Source organism: Apodemus sylvaticus, chromosome 22, assembly GCF_947179515.1.
Source record: "Apodemus sylvaticus chromosome 22, mApoSyl1.1, whole genome shotgun sequence".
Lineage (NCBI taxonomy): Eukaryota > Metazoa > Chordata > Mammalia > Rodentia > Muridae > Apodemus > Apodemus sylvaticus.
In genome coordinates, this window is record NC_067493.1 from 37880501 (window position 1) to 37899791 (window position 19291).

Sequence of the window (19291 nt, forward strand, 5' to 3'; positions counted from 1 at the left end):
AGCCCACATGCGTGCACACCATAGACAGACGCCAGCAGGACCCCACCCATCCCTGGTTATTAAAAAGCTCTGTGCTTTTGATTGCCCTACTTTTTTTTTCTTGTAATACAAAAATAACCAAGCTATTAGAATCCTTTATGATTCAAACCAGAACATTAGTTTTATTATATATGGAAAATGGATCCTTAAACATCAAAATGACATCTAATTATTTCCCATTGGCTTGTATTATATGCTATTATTTTATTGCAGTATACTGTCCAATTACAGAAACGACTCCAAAGAGGCATAATTTTTCTAGCTTAATGTGTAATTGTTTATTGAGTGTTTTTCTCATTATGGTGATTTTTTTTCCTTTTAGAATTGCTCTTATAAAGAAGCTTGCTTAGATTTTTTTTTTTTTGTAAATTGATTATTACGTAGTTAAAGAAATCAGGCATTCAGGCTATGTGTGGCACTGTGTTCAGAACTGAAGGAAGTGTATGATTTAAAGAGACCCTTCTTCAAAAACCTAAAGTTGAGGAGCTGGAGAGATGGTTCTGCTCTTAAGAACACTCGTGGCTCTTACAGAGAACTTGAATTCAGTGCCGATACCTATGTCAAGTCAGGCAGCTCAAAACCAATTCCAAGGGATCTGATACCTTCTTCTGGGCTCTGTAAGCATCCACACACACATGCCCATACACATACACAGGCACATAAATAAAAATAAAAAGAACTAAAGTTGTATTAAAATTCCAACAGCAGTAACTTGTATTGTTACCTGAATACACATTCATTTGTTTATGTTTTGGGAAAGAAATGTAATATGTTGCTATGTAAAATAACGGGTTCTGCTTTAGTTTAAGATTACTGCCTCCCACAAACAGCAGGTATGGCAAAGCCGGTCATTAGAGGGGCTGTTTAGGGTGGTTAGCATTAAGTAAGTGGCTGTGTCAAGTGTGGTGGCTCAAGCCTGAAATTCCAGCTACTTTCCAGGCTGAGGTAGGGGCTTGGCATGCTCAGGGCTTGCCTTGACTGCAGGGTGAGTTCAAGGCCACCCTGGACAGCTTAGCAAGAACTTGTCCCCAAATTTAAATATCTCTTCCAATCCTGGGATGTAGTTTAGACAAAAGAACATGTAGTTAATGTGTTCCAATAAGGGGTTGGGGCATGTCGTCTGAACACGGCAGCTGCCTAGAAAGGCCCCACACTAGATGCTGACAAGAAGCTTCGCTGGAGAATATAGTGGTGAGAAAGATGGGTGACGTAAACCAAGTCTTTATGGTGAGGATGGTCCAGCTAGAAGTGAGCTGGCGGGGGATGGGACATCAGCCAGGGTGGGCTGAGAACATGGCAGCTAGGCTGAGCTGACAGGAAAGGGAAGAGACCCTCTCTCAAAGAAATAAGGCAGAGAGTGATAGAACAGGCTATCCCACACCCCCTGGCTTCTATGTACATGTACAGCCATGCATAATCCACATACACAGGTACATAAACCACATATCTTTATACATGCCAAAAGTCAATTTAATGATTAACAGACTTGTCTTTTGAAAAGCAAAAAAGAGAGCTGGGTATGTGGCTCTGTCTGTAGACTGTTTGCCTGGCTTCTGTGAAGTCCCATGTTTGATCCCCAGTACCACATAAACCAGGCACGGTGGCACACCCCTGTCATCTCCTAACAGAGGGAATATTGTTATGAGAAGATTTGAAGCTCAAGGTCGTCCTTGGCTGTATATGGAATTCATGTAGCCTGGGATATATGATACTCTGTCTTAAAAATAAAGAGGAAAGAGTCACTAGACTCAGTGCCACACAAGTGTAAAGGGTAGGCTCTTGAGTCTGCCACCCTACCAAACTCCCACAGGATGCTCACCTGACCACTCGGGAATGTTAAAGTTGTCAGGTACGCTGGGAGATCACGTGGGGAAAAAAACAGTGAAAAACCCTTCTTCATTACTTTCTTTAACAGAATATTCCAAAGCTTAGTTCCATTTCCTCCACCGTTAGAACAGCGTATAATTCATCCCAGGAGTGTCAGTGGTACTCAGACATAAACCACTGAGACAGATTGCAGTGGGTTAGCTGCTGTCGGTCCCCATGTGAGCCAAGGCAGGTAGTGTGAACAGATTGGGGAGCACTTTTATCACTGGGAGTATATACAGGATGGCAAAAGAGGGAGCTTATCTCCAGAGGAGAAGCCCAGTTCTCACAGGGAAACCCTGGGGACAGAACAGGAGTGTGACGCTGAGAGAACACTAGGGTTTTTGATGAAAATCTGAAGGCAGAGCTTCTTTCTGTACCACACAATGCAAGATGGCTCTGGGCACTCAGCTAAGACTTACTGCGAGCACTGGCTCCGTGGATATCGTGCTTGCTGTGTGAGTGGGAGGCTTGAGTTCAGAACGGATATGCCAAACACATATGACACACACCCGCAATCCCGTAGGGGAGGCGGGAACAGGGCGGGGGAGCGAGGTGGGCATGCGCGTGGTGCATAAGCTGTAGGTCACTTCCTTTTAAAGGGGACTGGCAAGGGGGCTGGCAGTTTCTGAAGTCTGCACTGAGCAAAGTATGCTTAGGTGGAATGTTCTTGATGTCCTCACACCGTGCTGGGCGCATGACGTCACTCAAAACTGCCCGGTCTTTTTCTGGTGTCTACCAACCAGTTTAAGGATTGTGTATCAAGTTGGGAATGTGGGAGTTCTTAAACACTATTGGAAACATTCAGCCCCCACTCGATACCAGGCCATTTCTTTTATCCTAATTTTGATATTCCATCCACCTGGCCCTCCATCAGTGTCTCTTTCTTTTCTTTAAAAGAATATATTTTGTGCATGCACATGTGTCCAAGCACCCATTCAGACGTCAGAGGACAATTTGCTGGCGTTGTTCGACCATATGGGCTTGAGGGATCAAACTCAGGTCACCAGGCCGAGCGGCAAGTGCCTTTGCCCACTGAGTATCTCACTGGCCCTCATCTCTCTGATTTTCTAGAGCCTACACAGGAAAGGAAATGTTTAGCAGTCAAGGGTGATCATGAAAGAAAGGCTCTTCGCTCTGCCCAAGAACCTTGTCATACAGAGTTATCAGTTACTGTTCGTGCTGGGAACGAACACCTGACAGAAACTGCACAATGAAGGAAGACAGCATGTCATGATGGGGAAGGCGTGGTGACAGGGGCAGAAGGTGTTTTGTCTCGTGACATCCATAGTTAGGAAATACAGAGAAATGAACAGTCGCGTTCTCAGCCCGCTTTCTCCTTTTCCTGCTGTGTAGGACCCTAGCCTGTGGAGAGCCAGTGATGCCCTCCTGCAGGGTGGTTCCTCCCGCCTCAGTTTAACTTATATAGAAACCCCACTCTGGATACCTCTAGAGATGTGTTTCCATGGTGATCCTACATGCTGTCAAGTTGACAAGGAAGGTTCACCATCACAGATGGCCACTGTCAAACTGGTGACTGACGTCCCTTGACGGCAGATCATTGATGCTGAGGCACTGGGAACACTAGGTAGGCACAAGCTACAGAACTCTGACACTTTGTCAGTGTGAGGGTCAGGTTGGGGGAGGTATGAGACAGGCATAGTTATTCTGTGTCTATAGTCCCTATAGGTGAGTCCACCCGAGGTAAATTCAGTAAACCACAGACAGCCACCCCTTACGCTCATTTGTTTGTTGGTGTTGTGTGTGTGTCTTCTTTGTCCTTGTATGCCACAGCATCTGGGTGGTAGCCAGAGGACAACTTGCAGGCGTTGGGTATCTCCCGCCCACAATGACCCAGGGATGGAACTCAGGCTTGGCGGCATGCACTTATTTATTTATTTATTTAGTCCATTTACTAGATGACAGTTCTAAAAGACTTGGGGCAGTGGATTCTTTCAGGGTAGATGAACTTATTTTAAACAGTAACACCCCCTTTTCTTTGTTTCTTGCCTAGTAATATATTTTCATGATAGAAACGTTAAGAAATTAAGAAAAATACCATAGTTTCAGAGCCATATTTTGCTATATAGTTCCATCAACTTGCTCATCTATATATATGTTTATACAGGTACTTTTTCAGTGATGAGACCCACTGGCAATATATTTTATTTTTCTTAATGTAATTTTGTCCAAGGGGTTTCTGTTTGATTTTGAGAGAGTGTCTCATGCCACCAGATGGTGGCCATCTGTATGGTGAATTTTTCTTGTCAAGTTGGCAGCACATAGAATCACCATGGTATGTTATTATAGAATACAAAACGAATTTGTTTTGGATGGTGGTGGCACATGCCTTTAATCCCAGCACGCAGGAGTCAGAGGCAGGTGGATATCCAAGTTTGAGGCAAGCCTGGGCTACAAGAGTAAGTTCCGGGACAGCCAAGGCTACACAGAGAAACCCATCTCGAAACTACCCTCCCCGCGCCTAAATATTTCATATCCTGATAGTCCATACCACACTTCCTTGTAATTTGAAAGCATATAAGCTATAATGAAAAGCAAAGGAGAAATTAGTAAGAAGTCATTTTTTTTATAATGGCATAATAGGATTGGAAGCATAGAAAGGTTTACTTGTGGCGAAGATAATCAGATGGTTCCATATAGGCTAGCAGGATGGCTCAGTGGCTATAGGGCCTTGCTGGCTAAGTTCGATGGCCTAAGTTTCATGCCTAAGGATCCACGTAGTGGAATCATGCAGGTCTCTGGAGAACATACTCCTGGAAGTTGTTCTCTGACTTCCACAAGTGCAGTGATTTTGCCACACAACCCCCCCCCCCAACACACACACACATACACACACACTAAAGCAAGTTTTTAAAAAGAGTTAGATCAGCATTTTCTTTAAGACTTACTTATTGTTATATGTAAGTACACTGTAGCTGTCTTCAGACACACCAAAAGAAGGCTTCAGATCTCATGATGGATGGTTGTGAGCCACCATGTGGTTGCTGGGATTTGAACTCAGGACCTTTGGAAGAGCAGTCAGTGCACTTAACGGCTGAGCCATCTCTCCAGTTCCAGATCAGCATTTTCTTAACATGTGGGTAGTGACTCTCTTGGGGGCCAAAGGACTCTTTGATAGGGGTTGCCTGAGACCATCAGAAAACATTACATTGAGATTCATAACAATAGCAAAATTATAGTTACGAAGTAGCAGTGAAAATACTTTTATGGTTGGCACCGAGGAACTGCATTAAAGGGTGGCAGCATCAGGGAGAGGGAGAACTAGGGGGCTAGAGGATCATGTAACTGTGGACCATGACAAATGCCATCTGTCCTTGGTTTTTGTTCCCTTGTTTGTTTGGGGCTGTTTTTGTTGGATTTAGTTTCCCCTTTGTAGCATGGCTGACCTGAAATTGCTTGTTTGTTTGTTTGTGTTGTTTCTGTTTTGAGCCAGGGTATCTCTACACAGCTCTGACTGTCCTGGAACTCATTCTGTAAACCAGAAATTAAAGGGCATGTACTGCCACCTCTGGCAAGGCCCCAAACTCCTAACCATTTGTATTGGGTCCTTCTGGTTGCTGTGGTAAAATACCCAGCTAAAAGAACTTAAGAAAGGAAGGTTTATTTTGGTTCACGGTTCAAGGATACAGTCAGTCATGGTGGGGGAGGCATGGTTGTGGGACTGAGCGTAGGACACCTGGTCACATAGCGTCTATAGTAGAAAATCGGAGAGATGGATGCTGGCCCCCAACTCACCTCCCTCTTCTATTCAGCCTGGAATCACAGCATGTTGGACGTCTCTGGTGGGTCCTCTTTAGCCTCATCTATAACCCTCCTCACTGACATGCGAAGAGACTTGTTTCCCAGGGTGGTTCTAAATCCTGTAGACTTGGCAATCAAGGTTAACATCATAGAGACCGTGAATCAGCCTTCCCATTTTAAATTAAAAATTTACTTTCAAGTACCGAAGTTCTAACTATAAAATCAAACATCAAGCAATGCCTGTAATTGTAGCACTGAGGAGCCTGAGGCAGGGGGATGACGAGTTTAAGGCCAGCGAAGGCTATAAAAAGATATGATATTTAAAAAATGCAAACAAGCAAACAAAACCCATGTAAAACACAGTGTATCTCAAAACTGATGGAGGGCGGGGAAGGGCAACAAATCACAGCGATGCCACTTCTGGAAATCCTGTGTAAGTAAAAAACGATGCAAAACGGAGGTCGACTCTGGGCCAAGTGATGTGCAGCCCGGCTTAGAAAGCTAACTGAGGGCGAGTACAGGATTGCCTCCTCATCATGGTAAACCTGATAGATCTCGACAGCGGGGGCGGGGAGAGTCCAAAGATGGCCGCTCAGTGCTAAGAGCCTGAATGACTCTTGCTGAGGGCCAGAGTTCAGTTCCCAAGCCCCCAACGTCGGGTGGCCCAGAACAGCTTGTTAGTCCAGTTCCAGGAGATTTGACAATGCTGTCTTGGCTTCTCTAGACACCTGTGCTCACACAGACACATGTGCGTACACACACATAAATATAAAGTCCATTTTAAAGGAGTGTATGATGCCCTCCAGTTAAATGTCACAGCCAATAGCACTTCTACATGCTTCTAAAACTCTTCTGGGAGTCAGCATCCTCTAGCAAGAACTGTTTGTTTCTGAACATATTTGAATCCTTCCCCCCACCCCCATTTTGTTTTATTTAAAGTTTTTGTGTAATAAGTGCTTTGAAAAAATTTAGGTTTCATTGCTGAAAATCTGCAGGCCCTATAATTTTCCCTAACAAGAAAATTCCCAAGTATTACATGATATTTGTTATTGCAAAAGGGATCCTTGTTTCTGTATTTTGTCTTTTGGATCTTTTGGGTTTCTGCTTGGGATAGAGACCAGGGCCTTGTACACTAAAGGCAAGTTTATTGTAGAGTCATACTCGTAGTGTATGACAGGCTCGCTCCAGCCCCACCTCCATGCTGTTTGCTTTGATGAGTGATTCTGAGCATGGGACTTCAAGCACACTAACTACTCTATACCCTCTACCTTTCAATAGGGGAGCCTAGGCAGGTGCTCCGTATTGAGCTACATCCCTAGCCCCTAGCTGGGGAGTGGGGTGGCATTCCAGACAAGGGCTCTACAAGTCACTTTTGTAGCTTTTCATTGGAGACAGTATTATCATTGATATCTTCCCCTAGACACATTGCAAACATATTTACTAAAACAGCATCTTTCTTTTACAGTATATCTATTTATGTATTAAAGTGTTTCTCATTTGTACAGATTACTTTTATTCACTTTTTTTCCTCTACACATGTATGTATGTGCACCACATTTGGTCCTGGTGCCTTCAGAGATCCGAAGAAGGTGCTGTTGAAACTCCTGATGGTGTATATCCCCCCTAAACTGTGGGAATCGGGGTGCAGTCTTGTTGGGACTATTTGATCCTTTATACAGTTTGCTTGTCCTCTGTGTCCCTTGCCTTCTTTCAAGCATCCCCTCTGCTTTTGTCTCTTCTCTCCTTCCCATACAGATCCGGAGTTAGGTGTTGGCGCACTACCTGAACACAACCAAGATGCAGGACCAATCGTCCCCAAGATCTCGGGTCTAGAGAGAAGCCAGGAGAAGAGCCAGGACTGTTGCAAAGAGCCCGTCTTTGAACCCGTGGTGCTCAAAGACCCACATCCTCAACTCCCCCAGCTACCATCCCAGCCCCAGGCTGAGCCGCAGCTCCAGATCCCATCTCCAGACCCGGACTTGGTACCACGCACCGAAGCTCCGCCCCAGTTCCCTCCTCCAAGCACACAGCCAGCCCAAGGACCCCCAGAAGCCCAGCTGCAGCCTGCCCCGCTGCCTCAGGTGCAGCGGCCGCCCCGGCCGCAGACCCCCAGCCATCTGCTCCAGCAGACCCTGCCGCCCGTGCAGTCACATCCCTCCTCCCAGAACCTCTCACAGCCGCTGTCGGCCTACAACAGCAGCAGCCTGAGCCTCAACAGCTTAAGGTGAGCAACCCTAATCTTCCATAGGGGTGGGGTCACCATGCGCGAGAGACGAATTGTCTGTTTGCAACTTGCCTTGCCTTTTAACCAGTGAAACTGGAAAATGGGAAAAGGAACTGTTGGGTCAGTGTGGGTCTCTCTATAGAGGACTTTGGTGTAGTGTGGCAGGTGGGATTGGGATAAAATTCCTGTAGGAACTTGAGGTATATAGAAAGGAGGTGGGAAAGATGGCTAAAAAGAAAAAAAAGAACAGAAAAACAAAACGGAGGAGCAGGAGCATGATGACACACATTAATCCCAGCACTTGGGAGGCAGAGGCAGGTGAATCTCAATGAGTCCGAGGCCAGCCTGGTCTACAGAGTGAGCTCCAGGACAGCCAGAGCTACACAGAAAAACCTTGCCTGGAGGGGTTGAGGAGGTGGGAGGTTGTGCCAGGGCATCCCAGTGGCTGGCCAGCAGGCATGCTGGAGAGTCTGAGAAGGGAGTTTCTGTGCCTCTGGAAAGCCATTCTGGTATTCCTAGAGGCCAGGGATCCTGGGTTTCTTTATTTTGTTTTGTTGTAAAGCTCTTTCTCCCCGTTGGGTCTCCCAGCTCTGTTGTATATAGGAGAGACCACTTGTACGGATACTCACTCTCCCTTTGAACTGCATCAGGCCTCACAAAGGAAAGGAAAGTAGAGCTATTCAAGAGATGTCTGCAAAGAAGAGGGAGACATGAGCCTCCAGGGTCTAGTTCCACCACTGTCCCCAGGCTGCATCTTTATTACCGCCTTCCTTTTGGAAGACAGATGACTTGGCTGGTTTAGGGATACCCTTGTTTCCTGTAGGTCTTCCTCACAGGGTCAGGTCCATCTCGTGATCCTCTGATTCAGAAGAGTGGCGTGTTACTTGCTGCTCTGACAAAATACTGGTCAGAGCAATCTAAAGAAGGAAGGGTTTGTTTTGGCTTACAGTTTGAGGGTCCAGTCCATCCTGGTAGGGAAGAGGGGAGGCAGGTGGTTACATTGTATCCATAGGAAGGAAGCTGGTTTCAATGTATCCACAGGAAGCAGGGTGGCAGGTGGTTATATTGTATACCGCAAGGAAGCTGTTTTCGTTGTATCCATAGGAAGCAGAGTGGCAGGTGGTTACATTGTATACCGCGAGGAAGCTGGTTTCATTGTATCCACAGGAAGCAAAGCGATAGATGGTGGGACTAGCTCACTTTCTCTTTTTTTTTTTTCAGTCCATGAGATGGTACTGCCCACATCAGGATGGTTCGCCCCATCTCAATTAACCTAAACCTGATAGACTCTCACCTACATGCCCAGAGGTTTATCTCACAGGAGATGAAGCCCTACCTAGCCTGACACCTCACTTGAGCTGCCTTTACTTCCAAGGTAGCTGTGGCAGGCAGGCAGGCAGAACTCAGGAAACTGTCTCATTAAATCGCACATGTATTTATTTATATCATATAAAACATCTGTAAGAAACCCCATTTTCTTAATATCAGCTGCTAGTGTGGCTAGTAGAAAGCGGGAAGGCTGGGACCCTGCTACAGTGGAGGTGAAATTTTTACAGCAGAAGTGAGAAGGGTCCTGAGATCGAGGCAGGAGGAGCCACATGAACAGGGCTTGGGGGTGTACCCAGAAATGGAACAGTAGCTCCTGGCTGCCTCTGGGTATAGTAGCCAGGGTGGTGCACAGCTGTCCATGGTTCACAAAGCCCCTGGGTGCCAAGGAGCATTGAGGAAGAGGAAGTGGGGGGGGGGGAAGGCAGGCATGTTGAGTGGCTATAGGTGGGGGGGTATGTTTTTAAATTACATTTATAGATTTATTTATTTGTGTGTGTTCATGTATGTATGTGTGAATAAATGCATGCCAGGTATGGAGGTTGCAGGGCAACTAATAGGATTCAGTTCTCTCCTTTCATCGTGTGGGTCTCAGAAATTGAACTCTGGTCTTCAGACTTGTTGGCTAGAACCTTTACTTAGTGAGCCATCTCACCAGCCAAGGACTTCCTCCCTCCCACCATCCCTCCCTCCTTCCCTACTTTCCTCTCTCCCTCCCTACTTCCCTTCTTTCCTAAAAGTAAGAATAGGGGATATAGCCTGTTTGGTAGAATGCTTGCTTAGTGGGCATGAAATCGTGGGTTCCTTCCGCAGCACCGCATAAACTTGACATGCGGGCACCCAGCTGTGATTCTAACACTGGGTAAATGTTAGAATGGGCACATGAGGGTCACAAGTTGTGAGACAGAGGCTAGCCTGAGCTGTATGAAACCCTGTCTCAAAAAAAAATAGATAAATAAATAACAATAAATAAAATAAAATAATAAAATGTCTTTTACTGTAATAGAGAAGAGAGTAGTAATTGAACAGCAGAAGGAAGCGCTGACTTTTTCCTTGTTTTTATTCTGACAGCAGCAGCAGAAGCAGTACCCCAGCAAAAACTCAACCCGTCCCTCCTCACATCTCCCACCACCCCTCCGCCTCTCCCTTCCCCCTCTCCCTGCCCAACCACAGCCCCCTGCACAGCTTCACACCCACCCTCCAGCCCCCTGCACACTCACATCACCCCAATATGTTCGCCCCTCCCACTGCTCTGCCTCCTCCCCCGCCGCTGACGTCTGGAAGTCTGCAGGTGCCAGGGCATCCCGCAGGGAGCACGTACTCAGGTGAGTTGAGGCGATCTCATTGGTACACCCGAACACCCAGGACCCCTTACTAGACACCGCATCACCGGACTGCATCACATAACGATTTGCACGTCTCTTGGATGTGTTCTCTGAGTCTTCTTCAAGCCTTTTACTTTTCAGCAAAAGTAAATACCAATGCCTCTAAATTGCCCAGCAAAGCCCTGAGGAGTGTGATGCTGATCAAGAAAATGGAACAGCTTAAGCCACACTTTTTTATGATATCACCACTGAGTGAAACTTAGATGTCATGTGCTCTATGACACACATTTAACTTGTGACAACAGTTTCAGGCCTCTGTCCGTTTCGCCCCTAGATCTTAGATTGTGTCTTGGTGTAGGGGTTTCCTTTGTCAAATAGGACCCCTTTCTATTAATGTTTATTTTTATTATTTTACATTTTTATTTTTGTATTTAGAAGTGTGTGTGTGGGCTAGGTGGTGGTGGCGCACGCCTGTAATCCCAGCACTCTGGGAGGCAGAGGCAGGCGGATTTCTGAGTTCGAGGCCAGCCTGGTCTATAGTTTGAGTTCCAGGACAGCCAGGGCTACACAGAGAAACCCTGTCTCAAAAAAACCAAATCCAAAAAAGAAGTGTGTGTTTGTGTGTGTGTGCATGTGTGCCACATTCACATGTATACAGGAAACCAAAAAGGCCAGAAGAGGGCATCAGATCCCATGAAGCTAGAGTTACAAGTGACTGAGCTGCCTGACGTGGTGCTTAGAGCCAACCCTAATTGTATTCTTCAAGAGCAAACTGTGCTCTTTCTTAACTGCCAGCCATCTCTCCAGTCAAGTAGGGCTCTCTCTATGTTCTGTTAAGGTGACAATACACCCCAAAATTTTAAAGACAGACACGCTGAGGCCAGGGGCAGGCTTAATGTAGGGCTTACCGTGCAAACCGGAGGCCCTCAGTTCAGCCCTTAACCCACATGGAAAAGACAGGGGAGGTGGTATACATTTGTGATCCCAGCACAGGGGAGATGGAGACAGAAGGAATTCTGGGGCTCACTGGCCAGCAGTCAAGTCACCTTGGTGATGTACAGGCCAGTGAGAAACTGTCTCAAATACAAGCTGATGCCCTTGAGCTGGCGCAGTGGGTAAAGGCACTTGCCACAACGGCTGGACTCCCATCACTAGGACTCACGTGGTAGAAGAAGAGAACCACTCCCCAGCATTTTCCTGTGACCCCCACACATGGGTACCCCCCCACACAAATAAATGAGTGAATGAATTAAATAAATTTAAATTAGATATTAGCAATAAACATGTGCTTAAAGAAACATGCGTACCCCAACTGAAGAATGACACCGGAGATTGACATTTGACTTCCACACACATGTGCCTGACACATATGCAAATGTGAGCACACACACACAGAACATAAACACAGATGAACTGATCTAGTATTGGATTTTAGTGTTCTTTTTCTCCCGGCTGTATTAACCAAACCTGTGCAATCACACAACGTGGGTTTTTTTGTTTTTGTTTTTGTTTTGGTTTTTGTTTTGGTTTTTGTGTCTTGTTGTTGTTGTTCTTTTGAGACAGTCTTTCACTGGCTCAGAACTCACCAAGCAGGCCAGGCTGGAAGTGGGTGAACTTGCCTTTTAGACTTGGGATTGAGAGACTGGGTATTGAACTTGTCACAGGCCAAGAGCCAGCCTTGGTCTATTCCACCTGTTGTCCCTTTTAAGGGCCTGGCTCCATCCCTGTGTGTCCCAAGTACTGTGTCTTTATCCCTGCATCCTCCATCTGTCACATAGCAGAAGGCATTGCCCAGTTCTATGACATTATCGCATGATGCTGTCATCTGCAAAGTTCACACTGGGGAACGCACAGTCAGATTTTATACACATGCACACGTACATGGACATGCAACAGAGAGTTTCACTGTGCGGTAATAGAGTGCTTGCCTGACATGCCCAAGGCTCTGGGTTCCATCCCTACCACGACATAAAACCATGTCTGTGGTGCAGTCTGTAGTCCCAGAGATCAGGAGGTGCAGAGCCAAGAGGATCAGGAGTTCAAGGTCATTCTCTTCTGTGTAGGGAGTTTGAAGTTATTCTGGGGCACATGAACCTCTTCCTCAGTTTAAAGCAAACAAAACATGAACCTCCTAATGTATTAAATAAACTAATGATTCTGTGTCAGGCCACATTCATAGCTCTCCTGTGCTGCATTGCATGTGGCATGCACATCGGACATGCTTGCGACCCAGATGTCCTGTTCTGAAAGAAATAACGTAACCACCATTGTTATCTCCCTTTCCTTCTTTTCCAGAACAAGATATCCTGAGGCAGGAACTGAACACGCGTTTCCTGGCCTCTCAGAGTGCTGACCGAGGGGCATCCCTGGGCCCTCCGCCCTACCTGCGGACCGAGTTCCATCAACACCAGCATCAGCACCAGCACACGCACCAGCACACGCACCAGCACACCTTCACGCCGTTCCCCCACGCTATCCCACCCACCGCCATCATGCCGACGCCAGCACCTCCCATGGTGCGTACCCCAGGCAGAAATGTGAGGATAAGTAGAACATGCAACTTGCCTCGGGGTTTGGCATGGGCACTGGGAGACCCTGGAGAGGGGATGGGGGGCAGCAACTCTGTGAATGAGAGGGGGACCCCTTAGGGCTTATCCATCTCTACTAAGGAACTCTGCTCCAAGAGCGCCAGAGTTGGGACACTGTTTTTCTCGTTGGCCATCGCTGGCATTGTGGATAGATGTAACTCCGGGTACCTTCAAAACACTCGAATGAAGCCTTGTTGGCTTCTTAAAGGGATGTTATGTTTGCTTGTGCATGCTGGGAAATCCTCAGATCTAAAAAGGTTTAATACCAAGACAGAAATACTAGACAAGGTTGGGGATGAGGTTGGGAGGATGTCCACTCCTGGGTACTGTGTTTCCTCGGTCACATATTTCTCCCGTTTTCCTAGGACTGCCCTATCTCTTGTTATCCTATGACACAGTACCCTAACCTTACGTTATGTCCGATAGCAAGCAGGCGGCAGGGACAGATGTGCCCCGCGGAGATATAGCTGAGCAGCGATGTAGCTTTACTTCATCTTGTCTGGGGACTGGCACATGTGTGGAGAATTAGGATATTAGGTTCAGATACCAAGAGTACTAGTGAATGGTGCTGTAGTAGAATTCTATATATATTCCAAAAGGGGCTGCCCATAGCAGTGACTAGTAACCTTTACCATGTAAGGGATTACTTGGGGCTAGAGAGATGACTCAGTGGTTAAGGGCATTACTGCTCTTCCAGAGGACCAGAGTTCCTTTCCCAGCCTCCAGGTTATACAGCTCCCAACTGCCTATAAGTCTAGCTGCAGGGGATCCAGCACCCTCTTCTGGTCTCCATTGGTACCTGAATGCTTGTGCACATACCCCGCCCCACCCCCACATACATATTTTTTTTCTTTTTTTTAAGAATACACTTTTTTTTTTTCTATTCAGAGGCAAGGCTCCAAGACCTACCCCCAATCACTCAGGATCTTGTTCTGTAACATGTCACTGAGGCAGAGGGGAGTTGGTTCTGTGCATGAATTAGATGGTGTCTTGGGGTTCCTATTGCTATGATGGGACACCATGACCAAATCAACTTCGAGGACAGGAGGGGTTTATCTGGCTTCTGTATCCAGGGTCATAGTCTGGTGAGGGAAACCTGGGCAGGTACCTGGAGGCAGGAGCTGATGCAGAGGCCATGGAGCACTGCTGATTGGCTGGCTCCCGATGTCTTGCTCAGCCTGCTTTCTTATAGCACCCAAGACCGCCAGCCCCAGAATGGCACCACCCACAAAGGGCTGGGCCATGCCCCATCAATTCACTAATTTCAAACATGCACTAAGACTTTCCTGTAGCCCATCTTCTAGATGCTGTTTCTCAACTGAGATTCCCTCCTCTCAGATGACTCTAGCTTATGTCAAGTTGACTAGTCAGCACGGGTGGGACGGTTTATCTGGGTAACTGCCTATTTGCCCCACTTTGGTGGTTTGTCTTGTGCCAGTCCCCAAATGTAGTGTCAAGGGGGGTCCCAAGGAGTGGGGCACATTGGGTGGGCTGATCACTTTGCATTTAAATTCTGGGAGCTCAGACTTGCTTTTCGTGCCCCGTGAAGTTGGCATAGAAGCTTGTCTGGTGGCTCACCTGTTCTGGAGGGGCGAACAGAACATGCAGCTAAAGTAACTAGCTTTTGCTTTGATCCCTTTTGCAGTTTGACAAATACCCCACCAAAGTTGACCCATTCTACCGGCATAGTGTGAGTCTTCCTGCTGTGCTACACATTTGTCGTAACGCCTTTTCCATTTCCAGTACTCTTGCCACAGATGAGTAGGCGCCTGGCAGCCTTCCCTGTCATCTGTGCGAGAGTCTCCCCATCTTTCTCTTACCATCGGGGTGCCTGCTTTGTATGCCATTTTCGCTTTGGGTGGCGATGCAGTATCATCTTCCAAATCAAAAGATCATCAGCGTGTCGGCTGTGGGGTGGCTCAGCCTGTTAGCCCAAAACTGGAGAAATGGAGGCAGGAGGATCAGGGCTTTGAGGTAGTCCTTGCCACATAGTGAGTTCAAAGACAGCCTGGGTTCTGTGGGACCCTGCCTTACAAAAGCACACCGATAGAAAACCATTAGCATTGACCCATTTGGGGATGTCTTGAAACTATCTGAAATGGCTACCAAAAAGAGTGGGTAGGCACTCGTTGTTGTCTTAGGAAGAGTATGAAATCACAGATTTTACTCATTCAAGAAGCTAGGAACCCAGAACTCCTGGGATTCGGTTTGAATTCTTTGATATCGATAAGTCATTCCTTTTATTTTTAATCATGCCTCTTGAAAAAGTGGATTTTTCTCTCCTTCTAGACTAAGTACAGAACCCTCTTTCACATAGGCAGATTACTATGCAGACTTCATTCCAATTGGACAATTAAAAATGTCAGTTAACTTTTAAAAATGGTCTTAGCTAGACATGGCGGAACACGCCTGTCGGCACAGCACTTGGAAAACTGAAGCAGGAGGATCCAGAGTTCAAGGCTAACCTTGGGCTACCTGAGACCTGCCCTCTCTCAAAAATAAATAAATAAATAAATAAATAAAATACAAAGCAAGCAAACAAAAGGCCTTAAAATGGAAAAGAAAAACATTTTCCTCCTTAGACTCATTCTTTATTTAAGAAGCAGTTCCACTTTGTGTACTTTGAAATACACATCCCAGGGTATAGATTGCTCCTGAACCTGTTGATTAATGAAGCAAGAGCTTCTCTATACAGAGTTCTGACTATTTGACTATGATATTTTGATTATGGAGTGAATACTGCATCATTTCAATCTGAAACTCCTCTAGTTTCTGTGCTTACGGGTTAATCTGTATCTTTATAGCAAGAACACGCAAGATTAGTAATTGATCAAGTGTACAGGTGCTGTTGCTTCCTCAGACAGCTCTGTCTCCACACTGCAGTTGTAACGTTCCTTAAAGCATCAGGAAAGGCTGAATTCATTCAAGCTTTAAATAGATACGTGCACACTGCTTACTCTGCAAGAGTGTAGCTGACACATCTAGACTAGAACATAGTAGAGATGGATTAGAACTGTTTCCCCTCTAGAGGCCCTCAGAGCTGAGCCAAGGAAGAGCTCTTGAGATTAGAGGGGCTTGGGGCTATAGAGCAGTTTTCCTAATATGCACGAAGCCCTGGGTTTCATGCTCAGCACAGAACAAAAGCAGGCATGGTACTGCATGCCTGTGTCCCAGAAGTTGGAGATGGTTGACAAGAGGGTCAGGAGTCCATCCCCAGTTACATAGGGAACTTGAGGTCAGCCATGGCCCTGTCAGAAAGGTTGGTGGTTAAGAGTCCCTGCTGCTCTCGTAAAGGATGGGGTCAATTCCCAGAACTCAGATAGGGTGGCTCCTAACTGCCTGTAACTCCAGCTCCAGGGATACAGCTCCCTCTTCTGGATTCCACAGGCACTACACTCACATGCACATGTACACATACATATACACACACAGAAAAAAAAAGTCATAGGAGGGGGAGAAAAATATATAGGTTACTCAGTCCTCATGTGATCAACTCTGGACTGCTGAAATCTAGGGTACAAAAGCATTTTAGCAATGTCAGTGAGAATTCAGTAAATCTGTGGGATTCCTCTTCGAGTGTGCCTGCCTCACACACAGTATAGTCTGTCCTTACTCGGAGCTCTGAATAGTTAAATGAAAGGTCAGGAGTTGAGGGGGATGGCTTTGTCTTTTACAAAGGACATGAGGACCTGAGTTCAAATCCCAGAACCCAAGTGAAAAAGCCTGACATGAAGCATGATGTCTTAACATACTCTTAATCCCAGCACTGGGGAGGAGGAGACAGGAGGATTCCTAGGATTCATTGGCCAGCCAGCCTAGCCCCATTGGCCAGCCCCATATCCCTGTCTCACAAAACAAGGCAGGAAGGCAGGCTGAAGAGATGGCTCAGTAAGTGAAAATGTTTGCCATGTAAGTATGGTGACCTAAGTTCAATCTCTAGGACCCACATAAAAGTGAGAGAGAACTAGGTTGTCACATCCTGATACCCACACCCCCTACACATATCATACCCGCACCCCCTACACATATCATACCCACACCCCCTACACATATCATACCCACACCCCCTACACATATCATACCCGCACCCCCTACACATATCATACCCACACCCCCTACACATATCATACCCACACCTCCTACACATATCATACCCACACCCCCTACACATATCATACCCACACCTCCTACACATATCATACCCACACCCCTACACATATCATACCCACACCCCCTACACATATCATACCCACACCCCCTACACATATCATACCCACACCCCCTACACATATCATACCCACACCCCCTACACATATCATACCCACACCCCCTACACATATCATACCCACATCCCCTACACATATCATACCCACATCCCCTACACATATCATACCCACACCCCTACACATATCATACCCACATCCCCTACACATATCATACCCACACCCCCTACACATATCATACCCCCATCCCCTACACATATCATACCCACACCCCCTATACATATCATACCCACACCCCCTACACATATCATACCCACACCCCCTACACATATCATACCCACACCCCCTACACATATCATACCCACATCCCCTACACATATCATACCCCCATTATTACTCCTCCTCCTCTTCCTCCTCCTCCTCCTCCTACTACTACCACCTCTAACTATAATAGTAATAATAAAATTTCTAGAAAGCCAAAATAGACAGGATATCTCTTGACAAGCACATACACACACCCAAACACACAATAAATAATAAGTAGAAATAAGTGAGAGACCAGTTAATGAAACCATGCTAAGGAAAGGTATCATATGCTCAGTGGGTGGCCCAGGCTGGCTTCTGAGACCCCAAGTGTCAGAGCCTTCCTACTCATAGGCCACTCAAGATGGAGGAGTAGTCTGGAGGCCTGAGTGTCTGGGAAGACGCTGTTTTATGATGGAGACACTTCAGGCTTTTAGATATCCACACCCAGCAGTGAGCCATATTTCTATTCTAAGAATATTCTAAGGACTGCAACACAGGGAAGGAGAGGGGAATGGGCTTCCCATTTTTCTTTTTTAATTGTAACCATTAGAGAGGAAAGGACCACTTGGAGGCAGAGTCGTAGAAATCTGAGTGTTTTAATACAGCATGTATTTAATTACTCGGCTTTCTACAGCGTACTGGGGGAGAGTTATTTCATAATATTAGCGATAGTGGCTAATCTATGAAGTAGTCTCCCCTGCTTTTGGGGATTAAGGACGATGTAAGGCAAATTAAGATGCAGTGCACTCAAGTAGCTGAAACACAATTTTAGACTTAAAAGTAGTTTTAAATGAGGGTACTTGGCTGGCAATCGCTGTTTAAGTGGATTTAGTTCAATATCAATTAGTGTGGAAAAGTTCTTGGTATCTTTGCAGAGAGCAAAACAAAACAGAGAACAACAGGAAACGTCCCATACTCCGAAGATAGGGTTGCAGAGTGTGAATTTTAGTCATTACTGAAAACAGCTAGCTTAGAGCATTGTTAAGGGAATCTTGTTATTGTGTGTGTGTGTTTTTTTTTTTAGCTTATTAGACAGCGGTGAGACAGGGGAGGTTTCTTAAATGCCACATGATAGCTTGATCATGGAGTCAGAGAAATAGGATTCTTCAAGGGCTCTGAGGCGTTTCTGCTGCCCTTGGTTGTTCAGTATGTTTATTTTGCCCCTTCCCCTCCCCACTATTGTTTGTGCTTTGTAAGCTGTTGAGTCCAGAAGACTCGCACTTCTTCATTAGGACGCATCTTTGTGGCCAGAATCACATAGGTGGCTCAGCTCCCGTCCCGTCTCGTCCCGTCCCGTCCCGTGGCTTCCAACAAGCCTGTTCCCTGAGCAGCTTACACAGTGAAAACGTGGTCAGAAGGAGTCTTGCTTTGTGTGTAAATACACTGGAGCCTCGAGTCCCTGAAAGTCTGGGACAGGAGGAACATAAAATTGAAACATGGTATCACAGACTTCCTGTCGTACCTCCTTTGCTTCAAATGATCCACTAGATGATCGCAACCAAATGACCACACTAGATGATTCTTTTTAGAGTGTCTATATGAAAATTGGTAGTGCCATTTAAAATGTAGACCGAGTCATTTAGCCTGGCACAAATATCCATCATCATTTTTAGATGAGGGGCTTAAATGGTC

The 19291-nt window shown here is 46.2% G+C and overlaps 1 protein-coding gene across 2 annotated transcripts in view; it reads left to right on the forward strand.

Annotated features, from left to right (window-relative positions):
- Nucleotides 1–19291, forward strand: part of Auts2 (activator of transcription and developmental regulator AUTS2) — a 1104996-nt gene that overhangs the window by 1055300 nt on the left and 30405 nt on the right. The window contains exons 7-10 of one of the 2 annotated variants that reach the window (XM_052168633.1): nucleotides 7423–7891; nucleotides 10289–10542; nucleotides 12838–13058; nucleotides 14776–14820. In XM_052168633.1, the coding sequence (XP_052024593.1) occupies nucleotides 7423–7891; nucleotides 10289–10542; nucleotides 12838–13058; nucleotides 14776–14820 (989 nt within the window). The remainder of the gene's footprint in view (nucleotides 1–7422; nucleotides 7892–10288; nucleotides 10543–12837; nucleotides 13059–14775; nucleotides 14821–19291) is intronic. The other variant, XM_052168634.1, reaches the window with a different exon arrangement.